General features: G+C 41.0%; 1 protein-coding gene across 1 annotated transcript in view; it reads left to right on the plus strand.

Annotated features, from left to right (window-relative positions):
- LOC137868948 (cingulin-like protein 1) overlaps window positions 1-23,958 on the plus strand; it is a 57,394-nt gene that overhangs the window by 21,902 nt on the left and 11,534 nt on the right. Inside the window, exons 3-8 of the mRNA XM_068706005.1 lie at window positions 2,355-2,485; window positions 12,491-12,608; window positions 12,739-12,929; window positions 13,035-13,110; window positions 21,870-22,403; window positions 23,404-23,694. Of these exons, the coding sequence (XP_068562106.1) occupies window positions 13,072-13,110; window positions 21,870-22,403; window positions 23,404-23,694 (864 nt within the window). The 5' untranslated portion in view covers window positions 2,355-2,485; window positions 12,491-12,608; window positions 12,739-12,929; window positions 13,035-13,071. The remainder of the gene's footprint in view (window positions 1-2,354; window positions 2,486-12,490; window positions 12,609-12,738; window positions 12,930-13,034; window positions 13,111-21,869; window positions 22,404-23,403; window positions 23,695-23,958) is intronic.

Consider the following 23,958-nt stretch of genomic DNA (forward strand, 5'->3'; position numbering starts at 1 on the left):
GAGCAGCTTCACTGGAATCTGACACATGACGCCTCCAGTGAAAACAGTTAGATGATTATCACCGGCGTAGCAGAGCCATCAAGTGTCATTCTGTCTTTGCTGACGATGAAACGCATTGGAATGTTTTTAAAACACAAATCTTGGCTAGAGGGCACAGGGATAATTGCTCAACGCTGCCTTAACTGCTTTCCCTCCTTTCCCTCCTTACGGTTTTTAAAAGGGATTTGTTTTTATCGGCACTCTCTTTGTGCGTTTCGCTTGATCCTTCTCTCCATTTCTCTGCGGCAGTCCGTGTCCCTCTCGTTCCCTTTCCCCCGTTGTTGATCTCTCTCGAGGCTATGTTCAAAAAGACAGCTCCAATGTGTTCTCCTACTTTATTGAATGCTTGTCATTTTTTTCAGAAGTCTTAGGAATAAAGGCAAAACTTTTTTTTAAAATCCCCCAAAAATTCAAATTAGACCTACTATGTTGTCGCCGACAGTTTTCTTCTGCTCTAAATGGTCAAACTGGGAGAAAGCTCTGTATTCTTTCTGATTCAGCACTTTTTTTGCAAAAATATTATCCAATTAAGGGACATTTTCCAGCTTAGAGTCAAATAATGATCCAGACAACACAAATTTCCACCAAGAACCTTGTTTCCCACTTAAAAAGTAGTACTTAGTACAAGCTATGTAATACTGTGATCTAATGCTTTCCTCAACTATCCATTTGCTTCATGAGGCCTTTTGGCAATAACATGTGGAAGAGAGATGGTTACCTTATAGACGGCATTCAAGAGAGAAAAAACTAACAGAGTTACCTTCATATTATGATTGAAAGTGTTTCACTCGCACAATATCGACCAACATTAGCTCATTGCAGATATATCGTATCGCAGCGTATACGTCAGCAGATAAAGGACACAAGTAGAGAAATGCCAAAGATGTGTTTTGAAACAGTGTCACCATTCCATAGTTTATGAAGCCCTCAAAATCTCTCTAAACTTTTTAATTTAGGGTCCCTGTGAACCTACCACAGGGTGCACTAGCTCGCTAATTATTGTCTCATTTGTATTTTGTGTTTTTTGTGGGGTTTTTCTCTCGTCACAAAGCGAATCGTTTTAAAGCCTGAAAACAACATCAAAAATATATTTTCCACTTGTAAGCTGCAATGTGGACAGTGAGGACTACATCTCTGTGTGAACATGAAGTCAGCTCGTCTCTCAGGCTGAGTCACATGGACACGGACAGACAGACAGACAGACAGACAGACGGACAAAGGGGAGGAGGAGGGAGACCACTGTGTTCTGCCAGAATGACTCAGTCGGTCTGTTGTCTTTCTGCAACTCACACTCACAACCTGATAAGACGTCATCTCCTCCAAATTTGTCCTCACTTGGCATGTCCTCCAGTGTCTCTCTTGCTTTTTTCCTCTTGTCCACCTTGTCTGCTTTTCACCACCTCTTGTCTGTCTATCTGTTGATCTATCCATCTATCTACCCTCCCTCTCTCCTCCTTCAGCCGGTGATTCATCGCTCTCTTCTGCTTTACTCAACACGTTGCTATGTCTGACAAACGGAGACGGCAGACTACTGAGAGCTGAGGTGTCCCATGGGCACATTCTTATAAGGAACACAGGACAGACAAACGCTCCGTGAGTGATGATGTATAATTTAGACTGGAGAGCCTTAAGAAAACAATCATGCTTTTATCGTCAAAACACCCTTTTGGAAAAAAATAAAAGTGTTAAAATGCATAAAATGTCAAAGAAACATGTGGGACTCAGTGCAACATACATAAAGTGCTGTTAAAAAAAGAACGGCTTGGCGAAATAGATAGGAAGCATAACTGAAAAAAGCTGCATCTCCAGTTTTCTTTTTTGAGCGGTTTTGAGGAACCCAGCAGTGGAGGATCTGAGGGTTCGTGGAGGAACATAGAGGGAACAGGGAGTCTGTGATGTAGGCCGGTCCTAAGCCGTTTAGAGCTTAGTAGACAGTAAAATGACTTTAAAATCAATTCTGGAGGCTGAAGGCGGCCAGTGCAGCGTAGCTAAGACTGGAGGGATGTGGCCCCTCTTTTTTGTTCTTGTTAGCAGTCTAGCAGAGGTTTGGAAGTTACAGCCTCTTAATGGATTATTTAAGGAAGACCAGTAAAAAGTGCATTTTACTAGTCTATCGTACTTGAGACGAAGGTGTGCATTCATTTCTCTGCATCTTGCTGCGTAAAGAAAGGCCGCGCTTTCGCAATCTGTCTTAAGACGAAGAGAATGAAATGTTAGCTTTCCTATTAGCCATTACCTCATTACCGCGCCTCCAAAATGGCTGCCGGAGGGCGCGTTACCAAGCTTTCTATAAGGTTCTTCTTCTTCTACTTCAGGGTTGGGTGTGCGAGGAGAACACAGGTAGAGGAGGACTGTGGAGGTTTGCCGTTGTGAGCGAGGAGCTGACCTTTCACCTCCAGCAGCTGCAGAAACAGACAGAGCAGGAGCTCAGCAGCGTACACGCACAGTGAGTCAGTGACATGTTGCGTGTTTGGTACAGGGAGGCTGCTGTATGCTGTACATGTGAGGGGGAACATGGAGCCTTTATTGCTTGGCATTGGTCTGTTGCCACCGCAAAAGAGGACGTTATATTTTGCGGTTGTCTGTCCGCAAACACACGTACATACGGATGTGAACTGCAACTTGACCGTGTGGTGGTAATTCTTGTTCAGTGCTCAAGGACACTTCAGCAGGGCGGATGCTTGCTGAGGGTTGAACCTGAGTTGTGTGTGAAGGACCGTTTCTTGCTTGTATCTCGACCCTGGTGCCCTTTACAAATAAACACAATTGTCTTTTTTGATACTTTTTTCTTTCTAAAAGTTGGAAGCACTCCCTCATCAGATATGATAGTGGGTCCTTAGAATATGCTTATGATTCTTAAAATATTGATTCTATAAGCAGGGCATACAGCATACAGGATACTGACTGTAATATTAATAGATACAAATACACACCACAGATAGAAATTCAGAAAATAACAAAAGAACAAATGTCCTTCGCTTTCATTCTTCTTCAATCCTGTTTTTTTTACATTAAACAATATGCTAAATATTCCAAAATATAATATAAATGTTTTGGCAAAGTCCGTACTTCTTCTTCCTGAAAGTGGACTCTGGTCTTCATATAAATCGGGGCCATGTCGTGTAGTGTTTGAACATGTAGGAGTAGGAGGCAGCCTCCGTGCTGGTTTGTGGGGTTTTGTCACAGAGCTGAAACACGGATGTGGGAGTTTCACTGTATCTCATAACGGCAGCAGGTTCTGCTCCGCCGGAGAGGACAACAGGATCCTGCGTGCCTGCCTTCTTGTGTGTGTGTGTGTGTGTGTGTGTGTGTGTTTGTGTGTGTGTGTACGCGCTCCAGGAAAATCTCTTTGTGAGCCTTTGAGCTTAGATTGATTTGTTACTCTATGTGTGAATATCTACTCTTCCTAAAAGTCAAGATGAATGAATTTTTATTTTATTCTTCTATTTCCTTGTTTGGTTGCATGAAGATCTGATACCAGTGGTCATGTGACCCTCTCTGAGTGGAACTGTTATACAGCGTTCTTTTTATGTGAAGTAATGCCAGACTGTATCCACATATCACTTCTGTCTGTCAACGTCCCTTAAGGCATTTGGAAACTTCATTTAGACTGTTCAGAATGTTCATTAGAATGTCTCATAAATAAATATCATCATGACAGACAAACTAGAATGTGTAACTCCTACTGTAGTATTGATGTATATGTAAAAAATATATATATTCTATAATATACAGCTGCACGAAAGTACTTTGAGAGTCCGGCGTCTTGTTTGAGAGCACCTCAGCAGTGCCCAAGAAGCAAACTGGCACCTCTGCAGATACCAATGCAAATAATCAACGCTTGGTCAGCGGCCCTACGCTTCAAACTATGGCGCTCTAGTTTCCCCTCCAGCGTCAAGTTTCCGCTCGTTACGTGTTTGTTTTAAAAAAAAATAAACTTCTCATGCGGTTCTACTTAGTTTTTAGGTTTACTTGCGCAACCAAAGTACTTGGTTAGGCTAAGGAAAAGATTGTGGTTTAGGGTAAACTAAATACTAAGTACTAACTAAGGTAAAATAAGTGAACGTTGACTTGGTTTCACGAACATTGATCTCCTAGGTGAAAGTCCAGTGTTTGTTCACCCAGCCTACTTATACTACATCAGTCGCTCTGACCGTCTAATATGGTAAATGGACTTGTACTCGTATAACGCCTTTCTAGTCTTCAGACCACTCAAAGCGCTTTAACACTGCATGTCAATCACCCATTCATACACATGATGGTAGGGGCTACCATGCAAGGTGCCACCTGCCCATCAGGAATAACCACCCAACCGATCATTCACACCCAATCAGGAGTCCTCAAGGTTAAGTGTCTTGCCCGAGGATACATCGACATGGACTGGAGCCACAGTCGCCCCACTATGATGACACTGATGATTTTACATTGGAGTTAGGTGAAAGCCCGGTGCGTCTCATACAGACGATAAAGGGTGCCTCCGTGCATCGGTATTTTAAAAGTTGGACGTGAGAACGCATTGGGACATCAGGCTTGCTGGTAAAACAGTAAACGTGTCTTAAAAAGACAGATCTGAAGCCCTGGTTGAAACTTGTTTCATAAAAAGTGAGAAAGTGAAAGTTCCTGGTAAATTTCCCGATTTTCTGTTCCGCGTGACTCGTTGACGGTAAACGCTCAGATGGTTGTAGGTGGCTGCTGCCTCACCCTGTTTGCTCCTCTCTCTGTACTCCTGCCATGACAGGCAGCCTGGCAGAGCAACACTTCTACTGGTTCTCTGTTCTGTAAGACGAGACAAGCTAAAACACATCTCGGGATTCAAGGTGTGCCAGCAGACACACACCCAGCCGCACACACACACACACACACACACACACACACACACACACACACACACACACACAAATGCGCTCATTATTCTGACAAATTTCAAGGGAATCATCTTCCATTTCTCAGCAGCGTTGGTTCTCATCGCCAAGTGGTCTGCCCCTCTCACAGCTTGGATCAAAGGCTTAATGAGCGGCACTGACTGGTTCCTTAATATACACAGTCACATGCCTCCATTATGTTGCCCTGCCCAACATGATATCCACTTGGCTTACTGGAAGAAGACGTCACCTTGCTTTCATTTTGCTGGGGGTTTTCCTTGTCAGCGCCAAGACAGGGTTGGGCTTTGTGAGGGGAAAAGAAGAGGGAGCCGAAATCGAGCAGCTTTCACGCCAAGAACTTCTGGAACAGTTCCTCAAAACTCTGCTTTAGTTCAGTTTCTTTGTCAAGGTGATATCGATGCCTTTCTGAAGTCTTCTAACACAGAATTGTGAAAAGTAAGAACATAATCCCAACAAAGTTGTAACCCTCTTGGCTCTGCGGTGGAGCTAAAGCAGACGGTATAACGGCCTTTCGGACCAAACTTTTCTCACACCAGGCCGAGGTAAAGTGTAGGACGAAGAGCATTACGTAAAGCACTACCGTCCTTACAAAGCAGTAAACGTGGATTATAATATTCTTTTTTTATACTCTTTATTTGATAGTTATAATCCATTACGGCGATTGCTTCCCAAGAAATCAAACAAAATGGCAATAATTATGTGCGTCGCCAACCCTGAATCACTTTAGTGGGGAAAAAAAGAATTCCAACTTCCTCATGAATGTGTTTAATGAACACACTTTGTGTTTCGTTATTGGAATCATTCAGAGCAGAAGGATGGCCCAGCATGCAGCCTTTGAACTTTGTTCTCCCACCTGTGAAGTGGGGAAACACCTATGTATAAAACTTATTTTAAAAAGTAATTTAGCGTACAGGAACGAGCAATTGTTAGAAAACTAAAATGTGTGTTTGTTTGTTTTTAAATGTACATAGAAGAGGAATCCTAAAGGATCAGCTGTTGTTAAATCTGTCAGAATGTGAGGAATCACATCTTGTTTTTTTTTTGTCCTGCTACTTCCTTACACCTGCATGTTACTTATTAAAGACACTCAAAACAGGCTATTTCCTTCTACTACAGTTTTCAGGGGGACTATTTTTTTTCCTGTTGGCTAGAAAGACGTTCCAATGTTTTGTGGGTTTTCCAGAGTAACAAGGCCACTGCCTCTGGAAAGAAACATGACAAGGGCTAAAGACTACTAGAGATCAGAAAATTGTGGAAAATGTGCATCACAATTTATTTATTCGTTGTTATTTATAAAATTGTATTTGATTGACATGAACAGAAGACAAAAAACCCCCAGCAAAACACTATGTGGCGCTCTGGCTGTGGCACTCCATTGAACTGACCCTCAAATGCAAGATAGCAGTAGCAGTATGAAACATAAGTACACTAAACTAACCCGGATTCTTTATCTTTGACTTTGATCGTCATTGTCAAACTGTGCTGATATTTTTTGGGGTTTAATGAAGTAAAACAAACCTGAATCCCTGACCTTGTTTAAAAGCAAAGGCAGTCAGAACCCTGGAAGAGTCCGCAGCACTCGGCTGAGGATCAGATGAGGTTTCATTGGGTTGTTTTCAGTGGTATTTTCCCATAGATAGACAGAAACAGTCTTTGGTCTGGTTACGCAAGGAGAGTTCATGCCAAGACTAACAGGCAGACTGGCAGTTTGGAAAACACCCAGCTGAACTCTGCCAACTCTCTCCTCGTCTTCATCTTCATTTCTGAAGTAGAATGTGCTTGTTTTTAACATTTCTTTTTCACTCTGTCCCTTTTTCTTCTTTCACTTTCTTTTTCTCTCTGATTTTCTCACGTTGTTCTTTCTGATAGTTGTGTAATAGAACAAAACTAAACATGATTAATCTTGTCTTCACCTCCCTTCTATCTGTCTTTCCTCCTGTTCACCCTGTCAAAACATTTCTGCTTCATCTTTGCATTCTTCCTCCTCCCCTCAGCTGTTTATTATCTTCTAAGTCTTTCTGTTCTTTCTGACCGTTCTACTCCTGTTTGTACTCAACATCTTTCCGTCACTCCTCTTCTTCATTTCCACTCTTTTTATTATTTTGATTCATAAGGCTACAACTGATCTTCCTTAATTCAACATGTCGATTGTTGAATCCCCGAGTCTGTAAAATGCCAGTACGACCAACAGTCCAAACGATATTTAGTTCAAAGTAATGATGATGAATAAAACGGAAAAAAGATTGTAACACTTGTTTCCAACAGGCAGCAACCTCCGGTTCTGAAAAAAGAGAAAAAGATGTTGAAGTGCCTTAAACTTGCACTCCTTCTACTGACCATCAGGGGATGACTCCTCTGGTTGTAAAGAAGTCAATGAGAAAATGACTCTACTTCTCTCTTGATTTATTACCCCAGTAAACATTGTAAACATGAGTTTATGGTCTCAATCTCTAGTTTCAAGCTTTCGGTTGTACTTAGCTCCACCCTTCGTGTGCTGCTGGTTGCAAAAAACACGAGACGGTGACAGCGACGGCAGAAATCCAAGATGGCGTCGGCCAAAATACCGAACTTGAGGCTTCAAAACCGCAGTCCACAAACCAATATATGACATCATGATGACTATGTCCACTTCTAATATACAGTCTATAATTTGAACTTGCAAACAGAAAAGTTTATTTATGATTGCAGATATGCATGTAGAAAATGTTAACACAAACACTATGAAGCTTGTTCATTTACATACATGTCTGTAGCGTCACCGTTGTCTATGATAGAAACGATGCGTGGAGTGGATTCTTTTTGTGCTATAGGTGTACGCACATCACAGTTTATGCATCACGTGTGACCTCAACACAGTGCAAATTTGATATGTGACGAGCTGCAAGTGGTGAGATACATTAATGTAAAAGAAAAAAAAATAAACGCATAAATAACGCCCACACATTTTTCCACCTGCAATTATAGAGTGAAATGTGTTTGGCACATACATGCAAGCAATTATGAAGCCCTATTCACGCGTTTCTGTACGTAAGCACCTAATCAGAACACACTGACAGCTGGCACTGTGTGTGTGTGTGTGTGTGTGTGTGTGTGTGTGTGTGTGTGTGTGTGTGTGTCTGTGTGTGTTGTTAACACACACACACACACACATTCATTGGTAATTACTGTCTTTTCACACCGATGGATGATTTTACCCATCACCCGCAGCGTTTTAATGAAGTCATTTGATTGGTTGAGATCAATTTTGATTGACAGGTGACAAAATAGCTCATTTGCACAAAGCTTCAAAGTCTTGAAATCTTCTCGAGATTCCTCTTGAGATTCTGACTCCTGCTGAACACTGAACTGAAACAAAGCAGAAAGATCTCCATGAGATCTCTGAGCTGAAGTAAACATAGTGTGAGATTTGACAGGAACAGGCCTGTTGTAGGCTACAGGTTGCCATGGTAATGCTGTTACTGTTTAGGTGAATCCCATCTTTATTTCTACCCAAACCTGTTCTTGGTGTTTTCAAACTAACAAACAAAAAATACAGAAATGCAGAAACGAGGAAAAAAAAGAATAATTTCTATTATTTAATAATTTTTTGTAATTCTAAAAGTATCTCCTTTTTTGAGACTTATTATTATCATGACTATTTTTTTAAAATTTGGGATAAATAAGTGAATAAAGCAGAAGTATACTTTTTTTGTTTCCTGTGTGAACTGAAAAAAACCCACACAAAAGTGCTAAAAACAGACATTCATATCTGACTGACTGCTGAATGGTTCTCACAAAATACTTGCGTTGGCTCCCTGTGATGGAGGATGTGTTCGTCTGTAGTGAAGAACATGAATCCACTTGAACAGGACTGAGTATTGAACTACTTCTTACGCCAGCATGGAATGTGCGATCACATATTTATGCTTGTTTGCTTTTTTTGTTAGTGAGATATTTCCTAAAATCTAAAAAGAAGTTGCGAAAGATAACCAGCCCCAAAAGTTCAGACTTCAGATCGTCACCAGTCGGTAATAAACATGATGTATGTAATGAACAGATAGAGGCGCTGTCTGCTTATTTAAGTAAGAATCAAATCAATTCAGAAGAGTGTGTAACTTCACCGCATCGAAGCCGTTTTACATTTTAGGCTGTACTACAATATTATGATGATGATCCCACATTTAAATCAAATATTATAAATATACTGTATACAAATATTGGTATTACAGTGGAATATATTTGGGTTTGAATATCATTTTTATTTTTGATAAATTATGGTTATCCATAAACGTCCAACAAAAAACCTATAACAGCAGACAGACGGAGTTCATCACGGCCTTTAAGGTCTTTCTTCACATTTCTGTCCTTCTCATAACGCAAACAGTGGAGTCCTTGAAAACCTCATTAACAGAGTGTTAATATATTTCCCAGAGGGCCTTTGTGTTGCTGCACCGTTGTTTGTGTGGTTTGCCACTCGTTTGTCTTTCTCTACACGTCGATGTCGCTTCTTCAGTTAGTTCATCAAAGGCGTCCCCCTCAGAGGAGCTTCTTCTTCTTCTTCTTCTTCTTCTTCTTCTTCTTCTTCTTCTTCTTCTTCTTCTTCTTCTTCTTCTTCTTCTTCTTCTTCTTCTTCTTCTTCTTCTTCTTCTTCTTCTTCTTCTTCTTCTTCTTCTTCTTCTTCTTCTTCTTCTTCTTCTTCTTCTTCTTCTTCTTCTTCTTCTTCTTCTTCTTCTTCTTCCCCAACAGAACACTTGTCTCATCACCGGCTGTTCTGGCTCTCTGTTACAGAGGGTTAGTGCCTCCCAGTGGACACTCTGTCTCACTGCAGTGCTGTAAACAGAAGGCCTCCATTTCTGGCTGAATACTTAATATGTAGCCACATATAATTAAATAAATAAATAATTAAATAAATACTTTTATTTGTGCCAATCTTAGTTGTTTGTACTACCACAATTATTGTGTTTCTGCTTCTGCTAGTAGACTGCTAAACTATTAATACAACTAGTACTACTGCTAGTTAAGCTACTCCTGCTCTTACTCTTTCTACTACTCTGTTCTGCCTTACTAGTACTAATAGTACTTTTAGTGCTGTTATGTCTTTTACTAGTAGTATTACTACTTCTACTGCAACTAGTAGTACCAATAGTACAAGCACTAGTACTACTGCAACTAATGCTATAGTCAATACAACTCTACTACTCCTTCTACTGCTAGAACTACTACTTTGCACAGCTACATAGACTTACCACACAAGTAATACTTTTGCAACTATTGGTACTACTATACTGCACAGATGTTCCTAACAGTAATAGCATCACCTGCAAGCTTCTATCACTACCACCAAGTAATACTACTTGTACACACACTAGTACTGCTACTATTGCACTGCTGCTACTACTAGTACGTCTATAATTATTACCAATAACTCACTGTGGTTACTTTATACAGTTACTGCTGATCCTACAGCTACTAGGGTTTTTGTTTAGTGGTACAAATATTTGTACTGCTTTTACTCCAGGTACTACTAATATCTTCTACCTAGAGGACTGACATCAGCGCTATTATTAGTAATACCCCTAGTGTAGTACAAGTACTGGTACCATTTACAACTACTGCTGCTGTATGAAAAAGCTGTTGGTGCTTCAAAAGTAATCAAAATACTTTTCAAAATTGCACTTCTGCCATTTTCAAATCACAGGAGGGGCAATACTTAAATAATTGTGTGTCCGAATATAATTTACAATTAAATATTGCCATGCTGCTTAGATGGCCCAGCCTAACACCATATTCTACAGACTTAAGAAACAATATTTGATTGGTTCAGATTCCTGCAAAAAACATTTTTTAACATGTTTTTTTTTTAATAAAAATCGGAATAATTAAATTAAAATTGTCAATCCGTCTGATATCGGTAATGAAATTGCAATTGCAATATCAGTCATAATAATCGCAACTTGATATTTTCTTTTAAATCCCTACTCCTACTATTACTACTAATACTACTAATACTATACTGCCACTAGGACTAGTACTATTTCTTGTGTTATTACTATTTCTACTCTGACTGATTCCTTCTATACCGCACACAGACTGTTTACATGTATTAGGGTATGTATGTATGTAGGGCTGCAACTAACGATTATTTTAATAATCGATTAATCTGTCGATTATTTTTTCGATTAATCGATGAATCGGCGGGGAAAAGGCGAGTGAATAAAAACATGTCTTTAGTCTTGCAAACTATTCCACCCCTGCTTTACTACTGTTATTAAGGAGCTAACGCTAACTTGTCATGCTTGTCAAGCTGGATAACGAGTAAACACCAGCACCAGAAGAGCTACTGTAGGAACATTATGTTCCTCACTTCAAAACGTTAAAAAGTAGGATTCTGTAGTGACTAACCTGCTGTTGAACTCCCTTCCTCCTCATCAAGGACTCCAACATGTTTACGTTTTAGGTGCTGAATCATCACAGTGGTGCTCCCGTGCCATGCCATGTCACTTTTGCATATCTTGCAATTAACACACCTTTTCGATTTATTTAGTGTGAAATGCTCCCACACCTTGGATGACTTAGGTCGTACTGATTTCTCTGCCTCCACCATGTGTTTCAGAACAACGTTACGGGTCTCTCCGATGGTCTTTCCTCAACCTCCGCTCTGCTACGCGCTCAACTCAACTTTTGTTTTTATACTCAAACATCTCCGGGACTTATTGAGTGGCGTAATAATCGCACGACACAACGAATCGATGATGAAATTTGTTGCCAACGCGATAATCGATTTTAATCGATTTTATCGATTCGTTGTTGCAGCCCTAGTGATTAGTCAACACCGCTCTATTTTATTTTTTTATATCTCAAAACAACTTCTGAACTATAGTATCAAAGAAAATGTAATGCTGTATCCATCGTCTGTGTTTTCTCAGGCGAATCGCTCAGCTGCTGCAAGAACAACAGAGCACAGACAGGTCCGCCCTGTCCTGTTGTCACTGAACTCATGTTGTGTGTTCAGGGAAAACATATATATACTGCAGAACAGCAGCACCTGAGGGGCAAAAGCTCCCATTGTGTGCATTGACACAAAAGAAATTAGAATTTTGAAACTTTTCAAGCACGTGCTTCATTCTACATGCGTCTTTGTATTAATGTGTTAATTAAGTGTGTTTTTATGAGCCAAATAAAAGTTTGAGAGACTTCTTGTCTTCTTAATATGTGCATTAGCTCTCCATTTTGCTTGTATTTATTTTCTTCCAAATTAACAATATTCTGTAACGCATGTTTAGGGCCGTATTGAGTAGTAAAGTATAAAGAGGGCCTATTTTCTTGTTTAGATTACCATTAACATTACTATTATGTTTCTATTATAAGAGAGTTCTCTCTAACGTTATAAAAGGCCAATTTTCTCCAACCAAATCTCAACCAGCCAATCCACAAACAGTCCAGTCCACAATCCCAGAAATCCTGTCTTATTGTAACTATTTGTACAAGGATATATATATTTGTTTATTTTAGCTGACGGTGTGAATGCCAATTGGAAAAAAAATATATAATTTTGTAAACCAAATGTATTTGTGTTTGTTTGTTGTCAGACTCTTGCAGATTGAAGGCCGCCGGCAGCTGCTGACCACTGAGCTCTTTAATCTTCAGGAGAAGAAGAAACAGACCGAACAGGAGCTGAAGAGGAACTCCAGCCTTCAGACGTCCACTGTAAGTGACCACAGCAGGGAACTGCTATACACACAGACCACACTGGTTAATATATATATATATATATATATATATATATATACTGTATATGAAACTGTTCCCCATCGATCCCCCCCCCCCCCCCACCCAGTTTCAGCTGTGTGCTTGTCGAGAGCTTCAAACAGCCGTCACCGAGCGTCTGCTCCAATCAGAGAGGTTGGTGTTCCAGGAGGAGGCACTGAGCGCGCTCCGCAACCTGTTGACCCAAGACCTGCAGAGGTACCAGGAAGAGACACAGAGGCTGACCTGTTTCACGCTGAACATACTCGCGCAATCCCACAGGTAGCCAACTCCACATCCTGTTTAAAAAAATACATATATGAAATTTAAGTTGGTAATTCGGATGAGAAAACCATTTAAACATTGCACTTTATATTTTTCCTTCAGAGAGGAAACGCCCTCCAGCAGACCGAGTGACCGCAGCATGCAGGGAAAGAACGAGACAGAGCAGGAAAACAACATGGTACGGTTCAACTCAGCTTCTCTTCTCTGTTGGCTTTTATTCTGCTTGCTCGTTCTTGACACAGTCAAGGGCTCTAACAAACAATGCCTAACGGTACTCATTGTTTGTTTGCTGGAGGGCTTTTTGGGGCCTAACAAACCAAACTAACAACACACCTAACCCTGTAACTACCGTTCTGTAGGGTTAGGGGTTCAGCTAACACTCCAAACACAGTAGATCCAGGCATTTTCAATTCACACTTCCTGTACCAATCAGGATGCACCTTGGACAATCATACAAGGAACAATCAAATAAAATAAAATTGGGAGCGTTGCCAAAGCCCGATGACTCCTCCAAGGGGTTGTGCCCAAATGCTGTCGACACCTCTCTGAGATCCTGAGATCCTAACTCATCGTGAGCCGGGCCACCTCAACTCATCATGATAATGTTAGTTGTTCTTTTAGTGTGAATGAGACATGAGGTAGTTGGATGTGGTTAGAGAGGACAGCGATGTGCTCCGTCACGCAACGCTCTCTGATAGACTGGTCCTCCAGCAATAGTCTACTACTGTGGCAGCGGTTTGATTTAAAAAAATAATCAAATAATTGCCAGCAGTCTCTCCTCACATTGTTTCATTTGAATCCTTTTACAAAAACACTTAAGATGTGACACCATCCATTAGTATGTAAAGGAACTTAAAGGGCAAAATGTTACAGCTCTCAGACGCAAGAAAATATCTCATGAAAATATCATGGTGGTTCTGACTTCAATCAAATCTAAAAATATTTTAGTTCACAAACAAACAAAGCAAAGCAAAAATAAAAAGCATAAAGAAGCGTTTGAATGCAGTTTTGTTGAGGTAGAACAGTAACACTGTGTCTTTGTCTACCTCTGTGTGTGTGTGTGTGTGTGTGTGTGTGTGTGTGTGTGTGTGTGTGTGTGTGTGTGTGTGTGTGTGTCTGGCATTGGTCCAGCTGTTGTCAGTCTTTCTCAGACAGTCAGTTTGGAGACAGAGGAAACATCTGCCTGCTCATCTGGCTCTGTCTGTCACACACACAGATGCAGACCTGCACACACACACACACACACACACAGGATAATTTCCATTAAAAAAAACAACAACAACAAAAAAAAACATAATAGACTGACACAGTTGTGACGGGGAACGATGAGGGAAGAAACCTGGTTTGGAGTCTTATTATAACAGGAAACCTGTCAAAGTGTCACCACAGTTTAACTTGTGAAGCTTAAACACAAACAGCAGACAGGCCGGCTGCCAACATGCTGCTGCGTCTCCCGCACAGAAATACAACATGAATCGGGCTCATCCTTTGCAGTACACACCGATTCTCAATGAAAAACACACTGGACAGTTAAGCATCAGCACATCAACGCTTTACTGCCATTTTCCAATTCCAGCCCGTTCTCACTCCCAAGTCATCAAATACGACGGCTCGAGCGAGTGACTCTCCACATGGCCGTAGTTATGACGAGGAAATAAAGGAGGAAGTCAGTCGACGTAGTATAGAGAGGGATGAAGTCCGCGTTGGGAGGAGGTCGCGGTGGATGGACGGGTCAAACAAACGCAGGACTTTCACCCAGGAGACGGCTGTATGTGTCCCATGTGAAACCAAAAGTCAACGTTGACTTATTTTAAGTTCCGTAACAACGTACTCAGCATAGTTTACCCAACATACGTACTTAACATGGCCTACTTAGCTCGGTAAAAAACATGTGTTAAAGTTTATTTTGAAAAGACAATGCATGTATCGAGTGGAAATGGACACGCTAGAAAAGTACATAGATCTACTGACCAAGCTGCCGTATTTAACCAACTGTGTGTAAGGAAGTATTTATGAAACAAACAAATACATTTATAGTTTGACAAAACCTGTCACCTTACTCATTGATTTAATGTCCTGACAGCTGAAGTCACTCGGAAAGTGGATTTAAATGGAAATAGGTCAACTTGGTGCAGAACTGGATTTGGTGCAGAACTGGATTTAACAGCTGACAGAATTTAAAGACTTTGGTTTGTGGAATTTTATAACCCTGATTGCCCCAAGACAACTATAGTCTATAAAGCAAGAGGCAAATGACATCATGTTGTTTCTGTTTTGTGCAGCAGGTCTCTGTGGACAGCGGGGGGATTCAGACCCTTGACACCTTCAGTCCCACGCTTTGTCCCATTATTCTAGACGAGCCGCTCTGCACCGAAGAGAGGCTCGGTAACCTCTTTATCAGATTATGAGGTTAATCTGTCCGAAAATGAGCCAGGATTTGTATAATCACACATCATTTTGATTAGACATTAAATCTAAATGAATCCAATCAAAAACCTCAAATCCAAATTCAGTGATCCATCCTGGTTTGGGGACTTTTGGAGCCCACACACACCGTGCAGTCTGCTGAATGTCCTGGGTTAGCTCTCATGTTGTGGGTTAAGGCCTCAGCGGCACGACTCCGCCGGTTCAAGGCGGGACTGCCTCTACAATGCCTCGCTGTTCTGTTTAAAAATGTACGGAGACAGACGTCTGCATAAAAGAGACGCCATGTTGAACACCACGCCGTTTTTATATTCTTTATCATTCCACTGTTATTTGGTTCAGTGTAAAAAACCAAAGCCGGAGTAACGGCGGATCTTCTTTACTGTATGTTGTGTGCGATCTGTAAAAAGGGGCTGTTGTAGAACTGCATTATAAATAAGAATATTAATGATTATTATTAAGAGCTTAAGTAAGAACTATAAATGTGTGAGACCAGGCGGAGCAGCTGATGAGCTACTCTGCACTCAGAAACTGAAAAACACTCTTCGTAATTATAGAAAAAAAACATATGAATCTCTGCAGAACCTCAACAATACAGAAAACATGTTCTGTAAAGGTAGGACACAGGTGCAATTAGTCATCAGATGAGGACATCTGGGGTGCAAAGACGCCTCTGCAGGTTTGTGCTCATGGGGAAAATGTTTTGGGAAAATATGTTTTGTTAATGTTGTCTGTGATGAGGCTTTTTGTTTCATAATATTCCAATTTGGTTCCATTGTATAGAGTTTATAAAGACAAAGCAATGTAGTTTAGGACGGATGCTGGATTATATCAGGTCAACACACCGTTTTTGTGTATTTATTCTGGTTGATATTTATGATGGAAAAGAATTCTCTTTTATACTTTTGTACGCATTGGATTTAAGAGACGTGTTCTTCATTTGGATCGTCAACACATTTCATTAGTTCAAAGACAACCTTATTTATGAAACGTAACTGAACAAGTGTATGCTGAGCATAAACACAATATATAAAAATAGAGAAATAAATCCCATCGCGAGCCCAAGACGATTTTGAAACGGTCCAAAACTCCAAGATATACTGTCCACGATCAAATAAGACAGGAAGTGAATCCACACATTAGACGCTGGGATCAGATCATGTTTTGGCATTTTTCTAGATAAGTGATTAAAATAGGTAATCAATCATCAAAAAATGTGCCAATCAATTTTCTGTCAACCAGTTGAATTGACAAACAATCCATATATTACCATGTAGAGCTTTTCAAAAGCGTTTTCACATTTTTTGTTATTTCAGATTAAGTCTTCCGGGGAACCTTACCAAGCCGTTTTTAATTTTCCATATTTAGCATATCCCTAATAGACATATTTGACAGGCTTAGCCAGCAATCATACATTTCCCACGGGAAATAAAGAGACATCCAGGATTGGCTTGACCAGATTCCAGCCTGAGCTGTAACAAATATTGCTGTTGAAGGGATAATCGTTGGCTGAGCAAGGTGTAAAAAAAACGGGCCGTCCTTAAGGCGAGGACGGAGCGCCGGTTGGTTAATAATCTCTGTTATTTACAGTCATGGGGGGGGGGGGGGGGGGGGGGGGGGGTCAACAACAACAACAACAACACAGGAACATATTGCCAAGCAGATTGCTGAGGGGCAAACAGAGCTGGACATTCCGTACGTGTCCAACACAAGACTGCCACCGCTAATTGGTCATTTATTTAATTTTTTATTATGCTGTTATTTACTCCCTCTGTCTCTCTCTTGCTTTTGTGTGTGTGTGTGTGTGTGTGTGTGTGTGTGTGTGTGTGTGTGCGTGTGCGTGTAGCATTTAAGTGCAACTGTGTGTCACACAGACAAAGGTGTTATTTTAGTGTTTGATGATAAGGTGATTTGTGTGTCTCACAGGCCTAATAACTGGCTGTGAATTTAGACCGTGAGAGGAGAATGTGAAGAAGTGAGAAGAAAATGTGAGACTCTTGAATTACAGTTTGAATTGAGGATAGGGAGAAGTAGAGTCACACAAACACATGTAACAAATCTGCTGCAATGCTAGAAAACAAAAGAAGAAGCTATAGAAGCCCATTAAAAAGTAATTGAAAAAAAAGCTATAAACACCCTAGAAAAGAGAGAAACTAATCTGGAGAAGATAAACAAAACACAACAAGCCATAAAACAACCAACGGCCATGGAAAGGCAGAACAGTGCCTGAAGAAACTAAAAAACAATGTGAAAAGGTTGAAAAACGACCAGGAGAAGCTAGAAAACCACATAAAGAAGCCAAAGAACAGCAATAGAAGCTAGAACAAAAAACAAGAAAATAAAGAAGCTAAGTGACAACTATGAAGAACTACAAAACTAAAAAGGACATTTGAAAACAACCAGTAGAAGAAGAAAGTAGACAGAAACCAAACAGAAGCAACTTGTTACTCAATTTCAAAATGGTTGCGAAGACAATCAAAAACATCTCTTATTGTGCTTAACTTTAGTGGATCACAACATATCGGACTTCATCTATAGAGGCTCCACTTCAAAATAAGACTTTCTATGGAAGTCAATCATTGAGCAACGACAAAAGCCAAAAGGCCGATTGCCAGAAATGCCTTTTGGCTTTTGAAGCAGTTGTTGATTACTGTGAGGAGTGAAGAGTCGGTAGTCGGGGACAGTATAAAACAGTCAATAAAACAGGGTTAATCAAAACTTGTGAATCACAGAGGTCCTTGAGCGTACAGTCATAAATGAGCACTAAAACAACATTCAGCTGATGGATCCAGCAGTATGCGAGATTAGCCGTGGACAGACAGACGGATGCACACACACACACACACACACACACACACACACACACACACACACACAACACACGATCCTCTTGCAGGCTTAGCCTCGCGGAGATAATGAAATGTTTGAAAATGTGTTAGCTAAAAATGGAGGTGGCAGGTTGGCTGCCGACAGATGATCAAATTTATTGTTCCCCAACTTAATGACTCTTCCATTGTTGGGTGTGCAGATGGGCAGGAGCTGAATCTCCGTGTGATCTCAGAGTAAACCAGCCCGTATTATCAAGGAAATCCATGTAAACTCCCACAAACATGTCCAACACCCTCCATACCGAATTACATTTCTCTTAGTGTAATATGAAGGAGATGGAGCCTCTGCAGTGAACAGTTAAAGGGGCCTTCCACTTATTCTACCAGTCAGGAGGAGTCTACTCAACCTTTGATAACAGTTATAATGTCTTCGCCTGATGACATCACAGTGATGTCATCATAGGGATGTTATCAGGTGGGGGCTTGGGGTTTGCACCACTTTTAGTGACGGCAGCATTTCAGACTGGAGGTGTGGAAAGTTCACCAGGCAGGGAGGGCCAGACAAAAAAACTATGTTGAGTTGTATTATGGGAAATGTAGGATAAAAGATTTTTGGAGCTTGAGATAACCGGAGTAAAATCAATTAGTCGTGCGTATACCAAAACATGCATTTTAGAAAGTGGAATCGACGGCAGCTTAGTGCAGAAACGATAAAGTGTTGTTGTTTTTTTCCTGCAAGTAGATCAGAACTGTTTCTAAAACCACAAAAGGATATTTCATACTCATAATCAACATTGTGTGTTCACTTTTCAACACTGAATCAGAGCAACACAACATCATGTTGGGTAAAAAAAATAGAAACCCTTCCGAGTCGAGAGAAATGTTAACTGGACTAACCTGAACTTTTTATTCTGGGAGAAAACGCACCATAACATCAGTGAGGATTCACTGTAGGTCCCAGGATGCACTGCTGTCATATATTTGGGTCATATGGTGTACAGCTCTACACCATATGTCTGTACTGTAGTGATGCCACAGGGAATTGAGGACTTGTGTGTGTGTGTGTGTGTGTGTGTGTGTGTGTGTGTGTGTGTGTGTGTGTGTGTGTGTGTGTGTGTGTGTGTGTGTGTGGACATTACTTGGGGGAATATGAACCTGGTTTTCCTGAATCAAGCTCTGTCTGCACGTCTTCCTGGGTGATTGTTCAGTTGTTGTTTTTGAACAATTGGTTTCTCCATCACCTAAACAAACCACCCCTTACTCCTATGATTCTGATTTTTTTTTGCAGTTTTTAAATGTTAGGAGAACAAAGGAAAATAATTTTCTAGACAAATTACATGCAGTGATTGTTAAAAAAAACAGCTTAACAACACAAATGATTCAAATGTGTGGAAGTGTCTTAAGGACAAGTTCAGGGTAGACAGATGTGTGTACGGAATGTGCGAGGCTCTCGTCCCGTCTCAGCCTAGCTTTCTTTGAACCATGAACATAATCTTTCCAAAACCTTAAAATATACCTTTAGTTAGCTTAGCTAAACATACTACAATAGTACAACTAACTAAACGTCCACGTGTACAGGATGTTTGAGAATATCTTTCAAAATCATGCGTTGTGTTATAATTTGTTGTATCCCAGAAAAACAAAAACACCTGAACAACATTGTATAAACCAATGAAATCGGCCACAAATAACTGTCATGGCCATAGTGTTGCTGTATGGGGAGTGTTTTATTTTGAAAAGCCTCTCTGGTATTTTTTTAATTTCTTATATATATATATATATTCATACATGAATCATGTAGCGTCAAAAATACCATACTCATTCAGGCATTCAGAATACAACATGTTGTGAATTATTTCTATCATATTTATTTCTATTTCTATTTCTATTATATTTATAGTATTTTAACAGAAACAAGAGTTCTATATTTTACCATCATATCCACAGAACACAGATAGAAATGAAATAATGAATAAATAAATAAAATAAGAATAGGATAGTGAAAAAAGTACCTGAAAAAAATACAATAAGAACAGTAAAAATATTAACTGAAAAATACAATAAGAACAGGAAAAATAAAATAAAAATAGTGAAAATATGAACTGAAATATGATCTACTAATTAATTAATCAGCCTTAGAAGTATCCTGTCTATCCATAGATTCTACAATATGTGGGATCTTGCCCTGAATGTTAAGAAACACATCACAATAATTTTACTGCACGGACAGAAATACAAGAACACACACATTTCATCATTTTTGCTCTGTGTCCAAACTCACAGAGCAAAAATAATAACATTAAAAGTCATCAGCTCAGAGCTAATCCCAGCGCGGCCTGTAAACATTTTAATACCGTGGTGATTAGCAGCGATCCCTAAACCCCAGCCCTCTCAGTCCTCCCAGGCCCCGGTTCCTCTCCCAGCCCAGCCTCAGCCCGCCGTCCCTGGGGGAGGCGGCCGGGCGAGACCCTGGATTAAGGCCACTCAATGCTTTGGACCCTTTGAGCCCCGAAAGTTAAACCCCTGGATGCTCGCCACTTCATTTCTCTAAGTGGCATCGGCCTCCTTGTTATAATGTTAATTAAAGTTGGATTTAATCAAGTGGCTTTTTGGCAAAGAAAAAAAGGGTTGAATTTCTGTTCTTTTCCTGTTTTTGTGTGTGTGTGTGTGTGTGTGTGTGTGTGTGTGTGTGTGTGTGTGTGTGTGTGTGTGTGTGTGTGTGTACATGAGTTGACTTTTACATTTTTATTTTGAAGTCTTATCTGTTTATATATGTATGTGTCCTTTTATTTTTGTGTGAGAAAGTGGGATGTTGCGCTTTGGGGGAGGGTGGGGATTTTTCAGATGAACGAGCAGATGTTGCACTTCCTCAAGAGGGATTTATGTCAGGATAGAAACACACACACACACACACACACACACACACACACACACACACACACACACTGGGCTTCATGTCATTATGCATGCTCAAAAACATCTACGCACTGTAGAGACAGGAGACGAGTCTAACGCGTTAACGTGCTGCTTTCAAGGAATCATTCAAAAGTTCAAATCTCAGCGATGAAATGATGTCTTTGAATATAATTGCGTTGTTTGTTTGAACTCACTGCTTTCTAGGTTTAAAGGAAGACTGTGTAGCGTCTGAAAGAGGAAGTAGCACAATCTTAAATGGTTTTATTACTACGGTGTAACAGGAAGTAAACACAGTGCCTCGACACCTTGGGGTCCCATTCCACTCAATCAAGTCGCTTAAAAGAGTGAGAGCTTAAGAGAATCATGGGAAACTGCAGGGAATTAAATGTGCCGTTATCCTGTAATTATCACTTGTGGCCACAGTGGTCGTTACATAGTCTAGCCTTCATTTTAAGTAAACTCTTCTTTAGTTTCTTCCTTTCTTTTCTTTATCATCTGGTATACGAGTGGGCAATATCCATAAAATGGTCTGTTTGGAATTTTTTCAGACCCAACATTGCCATAAAGTAACCCTGCTCATTGATTTGCAACTTTGCCCACAGTGATCTAAAGCTCCCAGTGATATTAAAGAGATAGCTACCATGGTCTAAACTGTATGGTCAATTTGTATTGTCTGTTAAATCACCCACTACTAACCTGCCACAAGTGCTGCTCAGACTCCTTGCTAACAGTGTTGTTGGGGATTTGTTATTGTGTTCACTTCTTTCAGCATGCGCCTGAGTCTTCTTCCCCACACTCACCACTTAGTCCTCACCAGACCATCAATGAAGAAGAGGCAGAGCAGGCCTGGAAGGCCAGTCATAAGAAACCAGCTGCAGGCCTGTCCCGCAGTACAAACTTGTGCCGAGTCGGTAGCGTCAAAGACCTGATCGGTAAATTCTCTGGTCCAGATCACGTCTCTTCCTCCGGTTCCCCACAGAGCCCCTTGTCTGGATCGGGACAAGTCCCAAAGTCCGCTCCTGCAGAAGCTCTCGATTCTCCGAAGTCCGCGTCGAGTCCTTCTACAATGGGCTGCGTCGGACGAGACGACGCTGCGGTTCCCAGCATCACTGTGACCCCTCCGTTCAGGGAAACCCAGAACGTGGCTCGGTCGGCTCAGAGAGGCACCAATACTAGTAAGATCACTGCGAGAATAGATTGTCCAGTAGGAGGCAGCGCTGAGAAGACTGACTCAGAACCAAGGAGCAAAACCCAAACCACAGAGTCTGGTAGAGACTCAGTGGCCGACTCCGGCATGGGATCGGTAAGCAAAGTCTTGATCGACCATTTCGATGACCTTGCATGAAACGATAAGCTCTGCATCTTCTCTGCGTGAGGACGGCACGACAGCATGACCCTGCAGGGGTTTTTAAACGCATCTCCTGGTATGATTGAAGCGCCGCGTTCAATCCCGATACCCGAAAGCATGAAACCACGGCGAGATTATGAAGCCTTCTTCAATCGTACTAATCAAACGGCCTAAAACTCTCCGGCCTCACTCACACGGCTCTCACTTCTCTTCGATTATTTTCCTGTAAATCAGCATGTTGCCATTTTTTGCCTTTGGTCGAAAATAATAACGGCAACCTTCACGCTACGACTGGTGATTTTACTGCGTGATTGCAGTAATTGGGACAAATTACAGTGATCAGGACACTTTTGTGCATTTTTGCATTCTGTTTGTTTCTGCCTGATCATTTGCTTGGTGAGAACTATGACTGTTTATTTGGTTTATTGTGGCATATTATCTACAGTATGTGCAAGGATGGAACAAAGTCATTGGTTTGCAAGTCACAAAACAGTCCCAAGTCAAAGACCTGCAAGTTCCAAGTCCCAAACATAACTTTCCCTCCTGCTCACACATTTTGATTGTGAGCAGGAGTTTGAATCGTATAGTTGATTCAAACTATATTTTGATTGGCTGGACACTTTCAATATTTGGGCTTTGGGAAAATATCAAGTCATTCCAAGTCAAAAGGCCAGATTAAGTCCAAGTTGCAATTCTTTTTGTATTTTAGAGTTCCAGTAGATTCATGACTCAAGCCTGTAATAAGGACAACTACCATCACTGGTTGTCATCCCATTAATGAACCAACCTACGCTACCTGTCCAGCACCAAACAGCAGACAGACAAAGTTAGCGACTAGCTCTTGAAGAAACGCTAAGCAGCTAAAAAAAAGCTGATATTATAGATTATAGATTATATATTAATACATTTCATCTATTTCATCCCTTCTTCCCTGCCCTCTGCCCCTCTCCTCCAGGAGTCTGAAATGGATTCGAACAAGCGGTCGGACAGCCAGTCGGAGGAGGAGCCCACTACACCCCGAGCCGTGCCGGCCAGCCAGAACCCCAAATATCAGCTGTTCCTCAACAACGAGCACAGGACCAACGGGTTGAGTGGCAGGGATGCAGATGGTCTGGGAGGCGGCGGGACGGCGGGGGAGAACGGCCCCAGGCTGGCCCGATGGGAGACCAACCGGCTGGGGCCGAACCACTACCGAGGGTCTCTGGAGTCTCTGGCCACGCGGGACTGGGACACTATGCCTGACAAGGTAGGTGAGGCGGACCGTGGACTCACATGTCTGTCATATCTGTGATTCCTGAAACACAGAACCAGTTATTAAACAGTGCCATCTCCTGGACAAAACACAGCTTTAAGTCTCTTGTTGCCTGTGCACTGCAAACATCTCCATCTTACTATTAATATTGAAACCTGGAAGTCTAATTTTTTATAAAACAAGTGAAACAATCTGCAAAATCAAATGTAAACGTGTGATTTTCCAGAAACAAGTTGTCTGTGCAAAATCTGACTTTTA

Source organism: Cebidichthys violaceus, unplaced genomic scaffold (assembly GCF_023349555.1).
Source record: "Cebidichthys violaceus isolate CVI_PGR_0920_01 unplaced genomic scaffold, fCebVio1.0.p SCAF_12, whole genome shotgun sequence".
Classification (NCBI taxonomy): domain Eukaryota; kingdom Metazoa; phylum Chordata; class Actinopteri; order Perciformes; family Stichaeidae; genus Cebidichthys; species Cebidichthys violaceus.